The sequence below is a fragment of the Conger conger genome, chromosome 8 (genome assembly GCF_963514075.1).
Source record: "Conger conger chromosome 8, fConCon1.1, whole genome shotgun sequence".
In the NCBI taxonomy this organism is placed as follows: domain Eukaryota; kingdom Metazoa; phylum Chordata; class Actinopteri; order Anguilliformes; family Congridae; genus Conger; species Conger conger.
The window spans coordinates 17,625,196-17,644,819 of NC_083767.1; the positions used below are offsets into that span (position 1 = coordinate 17,625,196).

Consider the following 19,624-nt stretch of genomic DNA (forward strand, 5'->3'; position numbering starts at 1 on the left):
ACAGATTCATCACAAACTGCCAGAGTTTGCTTCCCTCCTCAACCTGGGAAACATACTTTTCCTCCACAATCTCCCTGTAGGTTTTGATGCTCTTCCTCCTCTGGCTAATGGTCTCATCATCACTCATGAGCCTCTCCATCATCTTCCTCTCTTCTTCCTTCTTTATCAGGTCCTGAGAGATGCTTCGCCGCCGACTCTTCCAACGCGCCAGGTCCTACAAGAGCCAAAAGATTTTAATCATGGCAACCAGCTCAAAATCACCACCTCTGCCTCCGCCAGTTCCCTCTTCACCATCTCAGTATTACTGCTTGAATCCCTACCACTTTTCTCTTAACCCTTTGAAGGGTATGTTTTTCTGGATGTCTTTTTGTTCTAGAACTCCATTGCTTTCAATTACCAGTATTGATTGTTACATCAATACTAAAATGTATTATTGCATCTAATCATTTCCAATCTTACACCTACCTAACCATGTGAAAATCTATATCAATTCCATCATCAACTTTTTCAGTATCTAGACTTTGGAAAGAGAGGCTGCTGTTGAGTTTTCTGAATGCAAATTGTCAGAGCATTGGTCACCAGAAAAGGAATGGTCCATAGAGGTCCATTATATCAAGATGAACTGCATCTAAAAAAGTTGTGAAATCTAGAACATTCATCACATCGCAGTGAAGCTATCTGGATGGATAGATAATACTCTGGGTAATTGGAAACATACTTTACTTTCACTTTTGGGTGAACTGCCCCTTTAAATTAAACATTGCCCTCCTCTGAGCTTAAATGACAGAGAAATGGGCGGTAGCACCCCCTTGTGGAACTCACATCCTGCCAGTGGTCCTCCTCCTCGCGCAGTTGGTTGTACTGGTTGTGCATGAGCTCATGGCGAGCCTGGCTGTGTGGGTGCTGGAGAGCCTCTTCCTCGCATCGAACATCAATCATGCTCACACTTCTAGAAACACAGGAAGAAGAAAGAGGAAGCCAATGCCATTACTACTGCAGAGAGAGAGCACAGTTGCCAAGAAAAACACCCAAAAGACGCCATGAAAGCCTGGTCGCCAAACGGCTGTTGTTTTTTTCATTCTGTCCGTCGGCAGGCAGTCCTGTTGGAAATATTTAGAGAAAGTGCTAGACGACACAACTGCGTGACCTCAGTCATACAGTCTGACTGACCTCATGTTATTTATGTTATTTTTTGTTTGTTTGGTTTTCTTTTGTTTGTTTCAGAAAGTGAGAAGTACAGGTCAAGAATAGTTTTTCCACAGAGGGATGCACATTTGAATCTTTAGAACACAAGATTTAGCAAAATAGAGATTTTGGTGGATCTTGGGTGATAAAGTATCTCAGCGTGACACAGCATACCAAAGCACTTCATGTGAATTCTTCAGTAAATATCCAGCCCTTTAAATTGATATGCAAATTACAAGTAGTGACTGCAAGATATTTGAAAATGCTTGAGCAATAATGTTTGCAATAAAAAGACACACGTCATTATACAGTGATGAAATGTGTAGTTCTGGGGGGGTCTTTCTCTTGTGGAAATTGATTATGCCCTGGAGTGAAAGTGGACTGGAGTGAAAGGATTAACGCAATTCAGAGAATCATAAATGGGCCATGAACAAAATCTATTATGGGTTCCCCTCAGCAACGGTTGCAATTTTGTCTTCCCTTAATTAAAATAGCAGTAACATTTTTTACCATTCTATAAATGCCCATGTCAATTGTAATGTTTAATACATCCCTCTTACCATACATCCTACTGCAAATAAGGATGCATTGAAAAAGTTAAATATGAAATTAACACAAAAATGAACCATTTGGCAGGCTGGGAGAAAGCCAGATACAAAGAGTATTCACTCTGTGAAATTGGCCTGGCACAAGCTTAAGTTCCTTAGGAAAACTGCACTGCCAGCAGTCTTAGCCCCTGTCCAACAGGGTGGTTCAGGTGGAAGGAAGTTGCCATCAGCATTAAACATCTCTCTAGACGGTACACCAGAAATGACCAATGGTCCCAGATGGACAGGGACAGACAAACACTCCATGCAAACTTTTGTGAACCTTTGAAGCCTCTGGAATCCATGACTTTACATTACATTATAGTAATTTAGCAGACAGACACTCTTATACGACATACAATAAAGTGCAAATCACAATTAAGGACAAGTGGGCTGAAATCCCTAGAGGGAATTACGGTTCCAAGTGCTGGAGTGATCACACAGATAAAAACTTGATCCCATGTAGAATAATCAGATAACAGACCAAGTAGCAATACCACAGTTTTAGCAGTCCATGGCAGCGGGAAAGAAAATGTGATTGTCGTGATTCGGATTCGATGGGAGATTACACACAAGTGCCCTCAGGAAGCCAGCATCTCAGCTGGGGTCTGTTGATGAAGCTAATTTTAGAATCGCATGAGGTCACCGCGCATATATTTCTGCACCTGCACTTTGTTTTCAACTGAAGATCCAGTGACCGGGTCAGTATTTTCAAAATCACTACAGCAGCCAGTATGGAAAAAACCAAAACACAAAGGAGCACACTGGGGACAGTGGCCATTGGCGCCCAGACTGACCTTTGTTTGCATGAAACAATGCAGAGGTTCGTTTTGAATGTGAAAAGAAACATTTTGCAGGGATGTCCAATACATACAAGGTGCTGTGCCAACGGGAGAATTGGAGACAATAACAATGAGCTGTTATGATAAATAAGTGAAGGAAATGAATGTTATTAGAGAGAGGTTATTCTGAGAGCCTGCTTACCACTAGTTTCAGATCATGCTGGTCACTGTAGTCAATACCAGTCTACCCATGTTGTTACAGTTAATACGTAGAGCAGTATTAGTCAAGCACAGACGCACTTACCCAGGGTTCCCTCACGAGCCAGTATATAAAACCAAGTGGACTGGATCATTTTTGTGGATTAGTTAGCGGATTACTCTGACTGTTCTAAGGTCTAAAGATGAAGACTGGCCTTGGCGACAGGCTCAAAGGCCTGAACAGATCAATACAATCACCAATTGCAGGCTCAAATACAAAGGCAGGTAAAGCCACTGACCATGGAGTTTCAATAATGGTGCCAGGATCCCTTTCATTTTGGTGTACATGACAAATAGCTTTAAAATATTGGAAGTGAGGAACTCATCCTTTGGGAATATTGTTATGGCACTCAAAGGGATGTAAAATAACATGTAGCCTTGATCAATGAGAAAGCATAATGGAGGGAAAGTGTTGGTTGATGACGGCCAATTATTGATGCATTTGGTTTCCAAGTAACACTACACTTTCCCAAAAACTATTAACATATTGTTATTGGCTTATAACAAATGTAAGATTAATTATGAACTCAAACTTGAATTGTAACAGTATAAAGTATATTTGCCCTCAAAGAGACAATAAAACGACTTTGAAAAAAAAAATACTAACAGCCATTCTTTCAGAAATAGCTATTGGCATGCCCACAGGAGAGCTACTGACAATGACAAATGAACCTCACATGCTGTGAGGAACACATTTTATATTGGGTCTGTTATATGTCGCCGGGCTATCAGATGGGCCGTCACACCTTCAACAAGGTCAGTAAAGGGGTTCTCGCCACTATTCTGCAATCTGGAGACTAAAACATTTCTGCACTGACAGTTAAGTGCCTGCATGTGCGGTCGTATCTGTACGGCGGTAAGAAGCGGGAATCGCGCGAGAGGAAGCGATGAGCATGCACGTGCAGGTTACCGTCACCGAGGCGACAGAAATGAACAAAGGAATAAACACACTGACTTACTCGGGGTCATCTGAGACACTAGATCTGTGGCTGAATCTACAAAAACAAAACATAGAACAGAAAAAAAAACACTTAAAAACAAACAATGGGGTTCACAGCGTATCCAGGCAAGGACAAACATACAGAAACACATTCATGCAGTTTTAAAATCCCAATAATGCCATAAGTAATATTTGAAAAACAATACTATTTCCCAGAAGGCATATACACTGGCACTCAGAGCCTTACTGGAAAGAGAGATCAGGTGTAATGTCAGGTACTAAGCAGCAGGTGGCACTCTTAGGATGTGCAGTGGAGTCCTCTCACAAAATCCTTTCTAATGTAAACAGTCTGCATACATATTGCTTTCAGGTACAAATTATTCAATCCAGAAGTTAAATAAATAAGTACAGTTCTTTCTTGTTAGCTTGTCCAAACTTCAAAGATGGAGCCTTTTTTAAAAGCCACAACAAAGACATTGGAGGCCAAGTTTAACACAGCAAATTTGGTTACAAGAATGGCTTCAAAGAACTGCTGAGATCACCATGGGCGTGAGTCAAACTGTGGTTTGCAGTTCTATTGCAGGGGACCACAAGAAAGCCAAAGAATACTTGGATAATGAAATACAAAGATCTTGGTCACAAATATGACACGAGGCAGCAATAAACATATGCTCAAAGCCTATAGCAGCAAGAGTGCTTCTGTGGTCTATTACACATGCTGTAGGCTAGCGTAGACTGACATCATTTTTCAAGTGTTGACTATTGTCAATACATTTCACCTGATTAGGGATTAGATAACTTCATAATCATCTTATAAAGCTCTTAGACCACTGCAAGTTTGTGGAACAAAAGTAACTTTTACAAAACTATTATATAATAATATATACTATTATGTAATTATACATAAAATTGCACAAAATAACGACAACAAATAATCATACGTATTGTCGTGAAGTTTAGAGAAGGCTTGACAGAAACCAAAGGTACGTTGTTTAGTGTCTGGGTAAAGGACAGGGTCCTGTCCTGACAGGGCATTCACTGGTCATGCGAGTCGTGCACAGTAACTTCACATTACTTCAAACAATAACAATTCAAAAACAAAAGCGAAACAAAACAAAAATATTTTGCAAATGCCATTGTTCAGTTTCCATGCAGAGGAAGTCCACTGCAGTGAACTCAATCACGCAGCCTTTTCTCACAACCAGGAAACAGAGGGGCGGTCCAGAAATCGCCCCTCCAGGGTTTCCTCGCCAGGCCATGCAGAACCCGGCCCCCTGGAGCTTCCTTTTCCACCTACTTCCTGTTGCATGCCAGCGTCTGATGGGGGGTCCACTAATAAAATAATACATGCAGCACAGACATATCCATGCATCTTCTTCAAAATACCTAACAATGAAAAAGGTCGCACTGAAAGGGAAAATATAGAAGAAAATAAATTCCATTCCATCCAGGGGTAGACGACAAGGCGCATAGGGCCGTCACCAAGTCAACCAAGCAACATGCAGGGCATCCAAATAATCATTTTTTCAAGGGTTTTGTTCAGTTATATGTTGTTCCAACTTTAAATCAGGCTCTTCTTAAAGTGAAAATCAGTTGCTCTGTTGCAGGGGCTAGACACAACAGCCTCATAGTATGTGGTTGTCTAACAGTAGATACAAAGCAAAACCACTACCTAACCTTGGCTTTCAGTGACTAAGCTGAGCTTTCACTTCTTGGTGAACCGATAGAGGCTGGTTTTAGTCGTTACGGCACCTGATGTACCGTATTTTACCCAGAAATGAGCTACACCATAGCTCAGCTTCCTTCAAAAGAACAACTGAACACCCAATTGGATCAGATGCTAAATATAATCCATGAATACGATACAATATGATGGGGAGTCTCACATTGGGGCTTGATCATCATCTAACCAGGAGGGCCTACGCGGCCGGGACCTGCCCCCCTCGCCCTCCGCCTTCCCCGGCCTGCCCTGCTGGAAGGCGGGCGTCGGCAGGAAGTGGGTGGGGCTCGCGCTGGCCTGCTTGGGCGAGGTGGGAGGGAGGCGGTTCGTCTTTGCGTCATCTCTCCGCCACTCCGCCACACGGGAAGCGGAGTCTCGATCCGGCCTGGCCTCCTCCCTGTCCGTCATCAGAGGGGATTTCCTGGGTCTCCCCGGCCAGTCCCCGGGCGGGGTGGCAGCGGGGCTCGTCACGACGATGGAGGTCGTCGCACTACCGCTCGTCAACGGCCCCCGGTAGAGATCCAATGAGCTCGAGAAGCCCAAGCTACTGCTGAGAGAATCACCCAGTTACATCAGGCAGAGGGAGGTGGGGTGGTGGTCAGGGACGGTAGGGGCAAGTTAAGCATGGCAGGAACAAAAGCCCAAAAATATCAAAATCATACTTGAAAGATGCATGGAGAGTGGAGATGCACAAGAATCACAAGAACCACCAAGCAAACATATATGTTGTATGCTTGAGGTTTTTATAACTCATATTGCATTTGAAAAACAATAAAAAGAACAGAAGTATGAGAACAAACATTATAGTTTGGTTTATTATTACATTTCAGCACTGATACTTTTTAAATTCTCATCTGATGTGAAATGCTAAGAAATTACATGTTTGATCATTCATACCCCCCCCAGTACATATGCAAAATAAACATGCACAAAGCACATCAAGCTGTAGGCAACAAGCACATTTAGTGTGCATACCTTCCCATAAAAAGCCATTTGTTCTGAGCTTTCCCTGCCTGATGCTATCTCCTCCTCAGCTGTCTGGGTTAGAGAGAAAACAAGGCTGATTGTGGGTGTGCCCTCGTTCTTGAGAGATTTGGACAGAGCCAGGAAAAAAATGTCAAAGTCAGCAGCCAAATCCCAAGGCCCTCTGGAATCCTCCGGTCTTGCAGACTTGCATGTTGTTTTTCACCAGATTAAGGAGCCTTCTTTCTTCCTATCGGTTGTCAACACAAACAATGACCTCTCATTTCAGAATTGGACACAAGAATAGGCCATAAGACCGTAAATGGGGATTATTTAGAATTATTTTCTCATCTATAAAGAGCAAATATCATAAGTGGAACCACCTGTGCCACTGTCAAATGTAGCCAGCATTCGCTTAGCTTCGCGCAACCAGCGCCGAGTTGGAGTTCAGATGAATCGCAGTAATCCATCATGCGCTGGAAACCGAGCGCGCAAACACATGCTGAGTTTTGGCCCAGTGAGGAGGCCTTGTTTCATCGCAGCGGTCACAAGTCCCCTGTCCTCTGGCTTCGAGGTTATTTTGGTTGGGCTTCCTCTTAACCTCGATGCTGTGAAAAACCCTATCCGCTGAGGTTGAGCGTTCGGTTTGAAGGACGGTCCTCTGAAGTGCCCTGGCCTTGTGTGCTAGCGTGTGTTTATTCTCTTCCCCTTCCTCTTCCTTCTGTCGGTTTCTCATCCACTCCTGTCTCCACCCAAGACGCAGTCATAATTCAGCCGGGCCTTGAGTCCGCTTAATGCAGGAAAACTCTTAGCCCCTCAAAGTGCTGTGGTGACCACACTGGCTGCTGGCCAGTCATTCTTCAATTCATCACTCTGTTATCTCACACTGCCATATGACACAAGAATCTTAGGATGACATATCTAGTGAGCAAAAAAATACTATTAAGCACAATTAAAAATAAAAGAAGAGTACATCACACACTATTTGCAAATGACACCAAGTCTGAAATGAATCCATCCTTAATGAAGTTCAATACCACAGGCAAGGCACAACAGTAGTAGCCAGAGGTTCAAGCTTCCCTGCTCAGTGCAACCCTTTGCTCAATTCTTCCTCCACTGCTAGACTGAACATCTCAGCATTTTGGATGGATTTCAGTGATGGTGGGAAGACAGTTGTGCAATTGGCTACCAGAGAAGCAAGGGAAAGTGTGGCAACCAGTGAGATCACCTGTCTACCATCTCCACCCCTGCCCTACATACACTCTCAAAGTGGCAGTTGGAGGTACATTTTTGTTCATCGAGGATCAAATGTTCTCTTTGGGTACGAATGTTTTCAAAACAAACAAAAAAAAGGTACAAATGAATTATATATTGCTGGTTATGGGTACAGTTTTATGCACCTATGGGGTACCGCCCCAGTGACAAGCATTTGTACTATTTTAGGCACTTTTCGTACCTTTATTTCTAAGAGTGTAGGTATTGACTACTGAGTGCCTCCAAACCAGAATTAGAGCAGAAGCGGGCAAAGACTAGCAGGTAGACTTAAAGCAAGGTGACAGAAAGAGGAGGGCAAAGGTCAGGGAAGAAGATAATTACTATTGGGTCATCTTTAACACCAGGTCACACGTTTTTCTGAACATGGAGATATGGTAGCCCTCCGCGAGCCTCAACACATTGCCAGAGACACATCCTTCGGTCCCACAGGGCTGCAGACAGCGAGCCGTGGACTCCCAACAGGCCTTCAAGTGAGGATAAATTAAAAAAGGTGCCCGGCGAAAGAGACGGGCAGCTGAAAAAGCTTCATCACGCGCCAGGAGCGGAAGCGGAGCCTTTCGGGGCAGCTGGAAGCCGGAGTGACGTTGTGTTAATCCGGAGCGCACCACTGTCCCCTCGCTGCTAGGCAACGCGACCGCGACGGCTGTCACAGACGCGCACTGGGGTGAGCCAAAAGCTCCTCTCTGAGGTCAAGATGGCTTTTAACTGCTGGGCTGTCTTCATATTATGCAAGCATCCTGTGTGCACAGGGTGAAAAATGACCCGCCCTCAACGGACTCCCTGTGGTGAAGCCTCATTGAATTTGAAATGCTAAATCAATATTTTGAATGTAGAAATAATGTAGAAACAACAGGAAATTGGCGAATACCTGCTTTTCTACTTCACAGCCCAGGACGATTGTATTTCTGCGGTCTATACCACTCTTTACCGCAATTATTATTATTATTTTCATTGCTGTAATAGATGTGTGGCTCTTAACTTAAGTCCAAAACGAAATTTAATTTTGAATGGAGATTCTCCATAAACTCAATTTAATTCAGGACTAAGCATAATCTGTGTCTGTGAAAATGGCCAAGTCTTTTAAGGGCTAAAGGCCAGCTTTGGTACATACTGAAACATATGCACACAATGGTGCAAAACATTCCCGTTTTGGGATCATTAATGTCAAAATATTAAAAACAAAATTGACATGCCTATCGCAAGCGTTGGAGCTTTTGTTCCATGCAGTCTGAGGCTGTCAGGAAACTACACAGCTGCTTGGAAGCATTCTCAGACAGGAGAGGTTTCACCATGAGGGCCTGCTGGTTCTCTGCATTGGGAAGCAGAGGGGATGTTCCCATGAGGGGCAGACAGAGGACACAGCAATGACTCACAGCACTGCAGTCAATCAGACTACAACCCGTAAGTATGTGTGTACACATACACACACACACACACGCATGCACACACATACATACACACAGACACACACACACACACGCATACGCATACACACACACGCACGCACACACACACACACACACACACACACACACACACACACATACACACACAGACACACACACGCAAACACATACAGACAGACACACACACATACACACACGCACATGCACACACACAAAGACACACACACAGACACACACAGACACACACATACACACACACACAGGCACTCACACACACATACACACACATACACACACACACACACAGGCACTCACACACACACATACACACACACACACACACACACACACACACGAGGGCAGTGAGGCAGGCCTCCTCAGAGCCTCCATAATATAGTGTAATATAATCATCAAAACAATTAAATTATATACAATCAATATAATATATTAATGAAGGGAACATATATGCCCTATGGCATTCCACCAACTGCAAATAGTGCATACTGAGTACTCTTCTAGTATCCACACTCTTCTAGTTTCCCATTCACTTACTGTATTTCTGTTTGACCTTCTATTCCTGCAAAATGCTGTCAACAGACACCGTGCCATCACCACTCAGCACTAATAAAAGAGGATGCCCTCACTTCCTGCAGGTGTGTCAGTGTGCTATAAATGAGACACATTACAGTGCCAGAGGAAATAAGGAACATAAGTTGACAGCCCACACATAGACATTGCCCAATCACGATCCTGCACTGGGAACGAAAATGGTTTATTAAAAAACAACAGCCAACAGCTGTGTACTAAAATTGCTAATCATAGCACCCCAAGTGTATAATCCCTTTCCATGTATCATTATTTCTGTCAAGTCTTTTTTAAATCTATTCCATGTGAGCTCTCTAGGGAGAAATAAAAGGTCCTCTTTCTAAAAAAAACATGAACAATGAGGGGAGTGGGGGTGGTATAGGAAATAAGATTATTTTGCTAAAACCCGCCAAAACAAGGGCAGGGCAGTCCTAAGAGTGTGACATTTCCGCATTAGATGGGAGGCTTGCACTTATGGCGTATGAGGACTTTGTGCATTCACTGCTCTGGCCTCTCCTATAGGTCCTTTTGGATGGTAAGAATATTCTGGAACATCCCCTGCCCTTCCTCATGCTCTCCCTCATCTGTCCAAATCACCCAAGGTTTCCCCTGGGTTTTTGGGACTCCTCTGAAGAGGTGTCACTCACACTAAGGAGCAAGCAACGATTGACAAAATAATTAGTAAAAGTCTTATTACTGATTAACATTTTTTGCACAAAGTCAATACATTTTTGGTGAAATCCCCCGACTAATGGCTCTGTTTTTCATCTGGTATTACAACAATAAGGAATTCAGCCTGCTGGATTTGGCCTTAATTCAGAGCAACTTCTCACAGTGGTACACTAGTGCAGCAGTGCACTTCAAACATAAGGAGTCTTTACTAGGCAAGGGAGAAAGTGCCAAATTCCAAACGCTTGCTCTCTGTTTTGTAGATACCAAGTAACTACAGCGAATCCAAGAACAACACGGCCCCCCGAAATTCTGTCAGTTTGGAAGGTTTATCAGATGTCACCTGACACAACTACTGGGCTGCAAAATTGGTTTCCACCCACGTGGTGTGACTTCACCAATCAGGGGAGCCAATTCACTTATCCAGGGTGGGGGGGAACTGTTCAGACAAAAGCCAAAAAATGTCTGGAAGGCAGATCAAAATAACTTATTTATCTGATTTCTGTAATGTTTTTTCAGCCAAGGAAACTTTTCCATTGAATGCTTGGATGTTTGACAAGATGGGAACCGTTGTGTGAAAGACCTTGTGTGACCTTAACATGTTTGTAATTCAGAGCTTCCCCTTTATAGAGACATGTTAATGCGTGAGTGGGGCAGCACCTGGGTTCAGAGGTCGTCCTGCTCCGCCCCCGCTTCTCCGCGTCGGACTGCATTGTGGGAGTCCGGGCAAAAGCCGACTCCAAGTGTAGGAGCGGGCTGCTTTGCGCTTTCCTTTGGGGCACATCTTGCCCTTCCTCACCCTCCTCTTCGTCGGCCAGCCCCGCGGGCCGCAGGAACTGGTTATCTTTTCTGACGGCGGCATGGGGGGACTCATTCACACTGTAGCGCACAACCCGACGTCACACAATACGACACAAGACAACGTCACGCGGCACGACGTCACACAATACAACACAACACGACGTCACACAATACGACACAACACGACATCACACAATACGACACAACACGACATCACACAATACGACACAACATGACATCATACAATACGACACAACACGACGTCACACAATACGACACAACACGACATGGACCACACAAAAGGCCACAGCCACAACACCCAGATGAAGGCACGTACCACCACAATGAGAAAGACAAGCACCACGACGACAACAGGGGCCATGCACAGCAAAGGGCAACACAGGATGAAATGGAAGAGAAAAAAAAAAAAAAAAAAGAAAACAGTGCATTAAAACGATACAGAAAAATGAGGGACACGGGGTCAAAAGGAAGAACTGGATGAAAGGGGCTCAAGGCGGGGTAGAAGCAGTAAAGACCAGTTTATAGTCCAGTGTCGCTCCACTGAGATCGCAGAATGTTCATGAACCTTCCATTGTCGCCCTACGTAGACTGGTCGTTGCCCTTAGAAAAAAGTAGAAAGGCACTCCACATGTCCAGAATATAAATCAAATTCTGCTGCAACCAGCGGCAAGCATTGCTCGTTATCGGTCGGTCTGTTGCTGGACTATAAACTGGCCGTAACAGTGATTGACAGTCATGCAAAGTCCCGATTCCCCCTTCGGCTTCAGCCCAACTCCAGCCCAGGCAAATATGTAGCAGCCTCCACACATACTCCACACAAAACATGTTCCTTTTGCCTGCAGGCAATCCCATGCTGTTTCACAATCCCACATACAGTACCCCCACCAGCTAATAAAATTAGTGTTAAGTGAGTGCTAATATGTGTGAACTGTAAAAGCATTTCACAGTGATAGTGAAATACATTTACTTCGCACAAACTCACTCTCATGCACACACACGGATGCACACACACACACACACACACACACACACACACACACACACACACACACACACAATGACACAATCCCTATATCAGTGGTCCAGGAAAAGCACAGGCATGTTCAGGCTGGATGAGAACCACCTGATCCTAGTTCCAGCTGGTGTCAGAGGGCAGAGAGCTCACACCATAAAGAAACCACTGGACTCATCATCTCCATCTCCATCTCCTTCTCCAGCATTAGTTCCCCATGCTGCTACAGTCCCAATGCAACTCATATATCCACGCCGTATGGATCCCCATCTATGGGGGCAGAACTTTTGGATTCCAGTTTTGGGGTTGTTTGCCTGGATGTTTTCCTAATTTTCATTCTGTGTTCATTCTTCTTCTTCTAGCACGCTTGAGCCCACTGGGACTTCAGGAAGGAAATGAAGAGAGAGGAAATGCTTCTTGGTCTCTTCTGCTTCATTACTGTAGGTTTGGAATTGGTACTTCAGCACCATTTGACCAAATCAAGTTTCATCGATTTGAACTCCATTTTGCCTTTCTTGTGCTAAAATTAGCATTCATTATTGCAAAATACAAACACAGATCTCTTCCTCTCTTTCAGCCAGGCATCTACACTAATTAAGAGGAATAGTAGAACCAAGAGGAAAAATGGAAAACAGCTTCCAAAACTGTCTATTCCCCTTCCTGCTGAATATGGAGTCTATGCAATCTATGAACATGAGAAGAAAACCATTGTTCAGGTAAAACAACAACAGTGGAGGCATTTTTTTTATATTTACAGACCTGTGGTAACGATGGCAAACTAATCTGTCTATGCCAGAAAACCTCAGATAAAGCATATTTGCTTTTTTCTCTCAATCCTCTTCTTCAAATCACATGAGTACACTGAAGCACCCTGAAATTACATTACATTACATTATTGGCATTTGGCAGACGCTCTTATCCAGAGCAACGTACAGTTGATTAGACTAAGCAGGAGACAATCCTCCTCTGGAGCAATGCAGGGTTAAGGGCCTTGCTCAAGGGCCCAATGGCTGTGTGGATCTTATTGTGGCTACACCGGGATTAGAACCACCGACCTTGCATTTACCTTAACCGCTATGCTACAGGCCGCACCTATTGGCCGAATCTCTCACAAACACACACACACACACACTTCATGAAACATGACTACTCACGCAGATAAAAGCAAACATGAAACAAAAATTATACAATTCCCTCTGAAACACTAAGACGTAAAGCATGCACTGTCACACACATAAATTGACAACTTTGTAGTAGTTCAGTTGTAAAACATTTCCAAAATACCTTGCAAAAAATACATGCAAACCAGCACACAGATCCTCACATAAATGCACCTAAAAACCCAGCAGTGCACTTCACACCTCAAAGTTGCACTGGTGTCCTGACACACATTAAGACACTCACATCGACATAACAAAACCACAATCATGTTAACACACTTCAAAATAATGCATAAATAAACAGAATAATAAAAAACACAAAAGTTCTCTCACAGAAAAACTCACTTGTGCATAAACACTGACATACATCAAACACAAAGCTCTTCAAATACACCCACATTCTTCAAACAAACTAATTCCAAGAAATGTAATCACGCTCATATTCTGCAAGAACTGTATTTTATCCATAGAGAAGAAAGACAACAATGTTTACAATAAACAAGAGAATGAGCTATCCCTCCTTTCTTGAGAAATGTGTTCATCTAAATATTAATTTCTCATAATGCATTATGCAAATATTAGGAATGAAAACACAACCAGCTCAACAGCAAAGAGTGAAAAGTTCATTTTTCAAAAAATATAGTTAATGAGTAAAAGATACCAGAATTGCATCCCTTTAGCCATGTCTACACAGGGGATCGATTTCCTGTCAGCATGAAAAAAATATATATATATTTTTTTTATTATTAACCCACTGACTTTAATGTCTAAGCATAACCAGGTGAAGCAAAAGCTTTACATAACAGTACATAGTATGATAGTACAAGTAGCTATGATGAAATTACTAAATTCATCATTTTTCTTGTGTTTCTAGGGGTAATACAAAACCCTAGGGAAGCATGAGCATCAATTTTTTAACTTAGCCTTCACTACTGTAGTAATTCAATAATAATTTGTTATTTAGCTGACACTTTTATCCAAAGGGACTTGTTGACTAAGCAGAGGACAATTCCCTCAGGAGCAATGCATGGCGGATCTCATCGTGGCTACACCAGGGCTTGAACCACCAACCTTCCAGGTCCCAGTCCTGTAGCCACTAGGCTGACACTGTGAACAACCAGAACTACTCAGGAACACAGCATCATTCCTTGAAAGTAACGTAAACAGAGTAACAGGTCGTAATACACTCTACCAAGTGAATTAAAGTGATCATGTGTGCTCTGGCTCATATTGCTGTTTGTGGCTGTTAGCTTCTCCCTCTCTTTTTCTCTCCTCTCTGCTCCTACCATCCCCTGTCAGCTGGCCCATCTCTCTTGAGATTCTGGGGGCCTATATTGGGGCACCCAGATACTGTTGTTTTGCTGCTCTTGTACCACTCCCTCCTTCCTAATAGTTTCTGTTTGACTGTTGTGTCACATGGTAAACATGGGTTTGACCAGACAGTTCATCACAAGATCACACATGCTCCTTCCTGTGTATACTAAGTTCCTACCCCTTGTGAACCAGCTCCTGTGATGATTGTTCCAAAACTACTGATATGCCTGGAATATATATGACCTAGAAATTACTGCTGCTGTCATGCTGCTGATGAACACACATAGGAACTCTTTCTGTCAATTACAGGGAGGATGAACTTCAGAGACCAAAATCAGTTCAGAGACCAAAATCTTGTTTGCACTGATATATCAGTTGTCTGGCTATGTAGAGAAGAAACATTGACTATGGACTCATCTCATTATTAAACAAGTACTCAGTTGATGAAACAAGTCGTAAACATCTTATTTTGATAATCAAGATAATCAATAAGATCCCAGTAATATTCAAGAAAAAAATGTATCTGAGTAAACACTTTATTCATAATATAGCAAAAAATCCAGAAATACACTTGCATATTTTGGAATCTTTGGTTATATCTAGCCTTGCATTGTTTGGGAAATGAAAAAACAATATTTCCCTCTCAGTAATACAAATTGGGTGCTTTCGAATAGAGGAAAGCATAACAGTAATTTCTTTAAAAAAAACTTAACTTTTCATGAGAAAGTCTAATGAGCTATTTTGCAAGTCAAAACAAAAACACACAAAAACAAGCAAGCATCTCTTCCAAAGTAATATTATGATTATGTATGCAGTAATATGACTCGGTATCATATAATTTTATAGACAATAAGTGTAGACAGATAGTTTCAGCATGGTGACCAATATATTTTCTCCTTGTCACAGAGCAGTGGTCATGTTGACCAACTGTGGGACAAATCTCCTTTCGTTACGATGTAAAAAATGAATGCGAAACTCCAGTTTCTATATAGTGAGCTTGTGAAGTTTACATACCCGGAGAACGCTTCAAAGCCCCGAGGCTACCGGAGCTGCGCATTAGGAGGTCTAATAATATTAAACCGCACGTCGTGCCAGACTTCCCCAAAAATTTTAATGCAAAAGAGCATAATAAAATGTGCTCTGAGAGGATTTCAGTCTCCTGCTCTCTATTTTTATCTCCAGTCTGGGCACGTTACAGGAGCTTCTGGGAGCCAAACGGACAGTAAAAAACAGACATCTGTTCTCCATCACTTCCCTCTGCTTCGACGCTGCCCTTGGCCACCTTCATACTTTTTAATTTTACAAATCGGCTGTAAAGAGATTTCCAGGCCTCCGGTTTAATTCGGAAAGGGAGGAATGGGAGAAATAGCCTTTTTTTTCTCCGTTTTTCAAAATAACAACTTGCTCAGTTTAGACACAGGGTGGTCAGAAAATGCTTCTCAACGCCTGAGGACCAAAGCTTCAAAGACTACCTCCTCACACAGGCTTTCCCAATATCTTATTAGGAAAAAGAGAGGGATTAGCTTCTGAGGATGTGCCCTGGCTTCACCCGTGGAGTTAATGTTTTTGAAATCTTGGCAGCCAATGGAAAGCTCAGAGGTGAACATGCTTGCACCATTTCCTATACAAGTCAAGTGCATAAGCTTAATCACTGTAATGTTAACCCAGACTATTATCCACTATTGGCCACATATCTTTTGTATTAACCGATCCAAATAGTCCAATAGTCCAAAACTTTCTTCACAAAAAAACAAGAATATATGAGAAAGATTAAACTTAAGTTATGTTTTTCTTCTGTTACTACTTCTGAAAACAACACTCTTCCTGACATTGGTTAAATGACATGGGAGCCATTTTAAACCATTTTGCACTGTCTGGAGAGCGGTTGTTCTAAACTCCCGTTGTAATTTCCCAGAACGTCTACTTTACAGGAGAAGCTAAGGGAAGCCAGGCTGGATTAGTACTCAGTGCCTCAGAGGAAAAAAATTGCCACAGGCAGAAAACCAAAAACACTTTTTGCAAAAGACAGAGGATTCCCTAGCATTCTGGACCGGTGCCCAAGAATCTTCCAGTATAATCGCTTTAAAGGACTGAACTGGAACTAGATACTTTTGAGGGTTCTGATGCAAAATGGCTACATTTATCATTCAGGAGGGTGTTCAGATTGATGAGGGTTGAGGGGAATCGCCTCCTCTAACACTGTGGGGCACTCCAAGTTCCAGAAAAGTTGCTAGTTAAAAGTAATGCATTAATAGATTACAAGTCTGTGACCATGACTCCATTTGTCATAGGGAAATGAGAATCTTTGCAAAACACTGGTTAAAATATACTGTAATGATACTTGCAGCATACTGCAGATTTTTCAATACCCCACATCATCATGCATGCGTACATCATTACATACAGTATAATTGATTAAAATGGTTATAAATACATTAACTTTGAAACCAATGCAAGATGCAAATGAAACAAAAATTTATGAAGCATGATAAATCAACAATAGGCGGAGTCAAATCAGCATCGTACAACTGTGTATCTGGGTGTGTGTGCTTGGGTGTCCACATACAACTGTGTGTGTGTGTGTTTCTGTGTGTGTACGTTCATATTTGTGTGTGCATGCGTTTGTGAATCTGAGTGTGTGTGCTTGGGTGTGCACATACATGTGTGTACACGCATGTATATGTGTGTGTGTGTGTGTGTGTGTGTGTGCATGTATGTATATGTGTGTGTGTATGTATATGCGCGTGTGTGTGTGTGTGTGTGTGCATGTATGTATATGTGTGTGTGTGCGCGTGTGAGGGAGGGCGTTACCTGAACGATCGCTCTCCTCCGATGGGGGAGGTGGCCGTGCTCCAGCTTTTCCTGCACTCCTCGTGCTGCTCCGCCCTCTTTTTGCGCAGGGGGGCGGGCATGTATGCGCTCTGGTTGCTCTTATTGGGCAGGTACTGGTTGAAGGGTATCATGGTGCGCGGCTCGCTGCAGGAGGTCCGGCGGGCCAGCATGTCGTCCTTCCGCATGTCCGGAAGCTTCCTGTGGGGGGCGTCGGACTCTGAGTCGCTGCCGCGGCCTGGGGATCGCGGAGGGGGTTATTAGTGACATCACTAACAGAGCAGCAGAGAGTGGAACTGGACGTGTAAAATAACACAACCTCTCCCAGGGCCCATATACACTCAGTGAGCACTTTATTGGTCATTTATTAGACTTATTTTTTAGACTTATTGGTCTTCTGCTGCTGTAGCCTATCCACTTAGAGGTTTGATGCGTTGTGTGTTCAGAGATGCTTGTCTGCATACCACTGTTGTAATGTGTAGTTATTTGCATTACTGTCACCTTCCTGTCAGCTTTGACCAGTCTGGTCCTTCTCCTCTGAACTCTCTCATTAACAATGCATTTTTGCCCCATTCTGACATTTGGTCTGAAAAACAGCTGGACCTCTTGACCAGGTCTGCATGCTTTTATGCATTTAGTTGCTGCCACATGATTCGCGGATTTGATATTTGCATTAACAAGCTGGTGTACAGGTCTATCTAATAGCATGACCAAAGCAACTATCACTATACATACATATTACGACAGGTAAATTATTTGGGATCTTTTGCTAAAGCTTGTTCTTAATTTAATTTGGATAATGGTAAAGTCAAAATGGATGTGTATTTAAAATGGGGTAGGCACATATTAATTTCATTGGGTTACATTTTTTCAGTTGCTATATACAGTACTTTTCCCTTAAGTTAATACAAATATCTGACTAAATATTTATTTGAACAACACAGCGCTATGTAATAGCATTTTGACTCGTATTTGACAAGTCCAACAGAAGGGAAATGCAAACATCATTTAAAGCGAACAGTGAAATAACAATGAAAACACTGTATAACTCTCTCTGTAGCATGAAACCAGCCTGTTTTAGCTGGGCCAACAGAAAAAGCTGTGGTATTGTTCAGCTATGTTGGCACTGAGCCAGGGCTTGAATCTTTACCCACTTTAAACAAATAAATGCTCCCTTGGTGACCAGCAGCACATGGCTTCCATTTGAGCAGATCAACACTGGTTTTACAGCATATACATTCAGACAGCTTGTGTTCAATTTCACCTGGCTCTACATGGGCACATCGCTGAAGTTCCTCGCCACTCTGTGTAAATTCCTCCGCAAGATACACTCCACATGTTTGGAAATCTATTCGGCACCACAAAACCCTCTTTCAAACACACGTATGAAAATCTTTGGTACATATTCCATAACTAAAAAGCCTGTAAATACCAGCTTAAATCCCCGGCGATGAGGAGGAGGATTGTTCACCTTAACGCGGTTTACGTAACTCCGTTCCAACAGTTCAACATGTCAGACTTGAGCCAGATAGATGTGCAAACTGCACTCGGGTCTTCTCCGTGAATCCCTCAGAGAAAATTGGGTGCAAGCTGCGTTTCTGGATCCTTCCACCAGATGGGACAAAGTGCCACAAACGGGGGGACATCTGCTGGACAGATTCCTGGATAATCACGTACAGTACAGTACACACATGGCTGCACATGAAACCATGTTTACGGTGTCTCCGTCCACTTACTAAAACAGCTGTGTCTTGCATCAGCCCCAAACTGAGAGGAAGAGAATTCGGTATCTCTCAAAGGACAAGGGATCTTAAAACCCCGTCCGGGTGGCATTTTCTCAAACCGAGCTTATTAAATTACACTGTGCAAGCTCTGCCACTCTGTAATGGACCCAATTTTCCCCTGTCCAGCGGTCATGGTGACCCAAGCTGAAATTCATATCTAAGAAGTAGCAGTGACAACCAAAGGCAGTGTCTGCGTACAGTGTCCCACAGAGCACTTTATTTAGGGGTAAACAGGGGTAATTGTGGGCCTCCACTCAGGCACTAATAAGACGGATTTGGCCCCTCCATCTCCCTTGCAGGAGTCACAGACAATGTGAGTAAGCTCCAACTATC

At 43.0% G+C, this 19,624-nt stretch overlaps 1 protein-coding gene across 6 annotated transcripts in view; it reads right to left on the reverse strand.

Moving 5' to 3' along the window:
- The window catches only part of LOC133134980 (LIM and calponin homology domains-containing protein 1-like), a 124,954-nt gene that overhangs the window by 15,916 nt on the left and 89,414 nt on the right, over positions 1-19,624 (reverse strand). For 4 of the 6 annotated variants that reach the window (XM_061251665.1, XM_061251664.1, XM_061251663.1 and 1 more), the window contains 5 exons: positions 17,490-17,745; positions 5,639-6,019; positions 3,772-3,807; positions 823-949; positions 57-214 (listed from right to left, as the gene is read on the reverse strand). In XM_061251665.1, the coding sequence (XP_061107649.1) occupies positions 57-214; positions 823-949; positions 3,772-3,807; positions 5,639-6,019; positions 17,490-17,745 (958 nt within the window). The remainder of the gene's footprint in view (positions 1-56; positions 215-822; positions 950-3,771; positions 3,808-5,638; positions 6,020-17,489; positions 17,746-19,624) is intronic. The other 2 variants (XM_061251666.1, XM_061251667.1) reach the window with 2 other exon arrangements.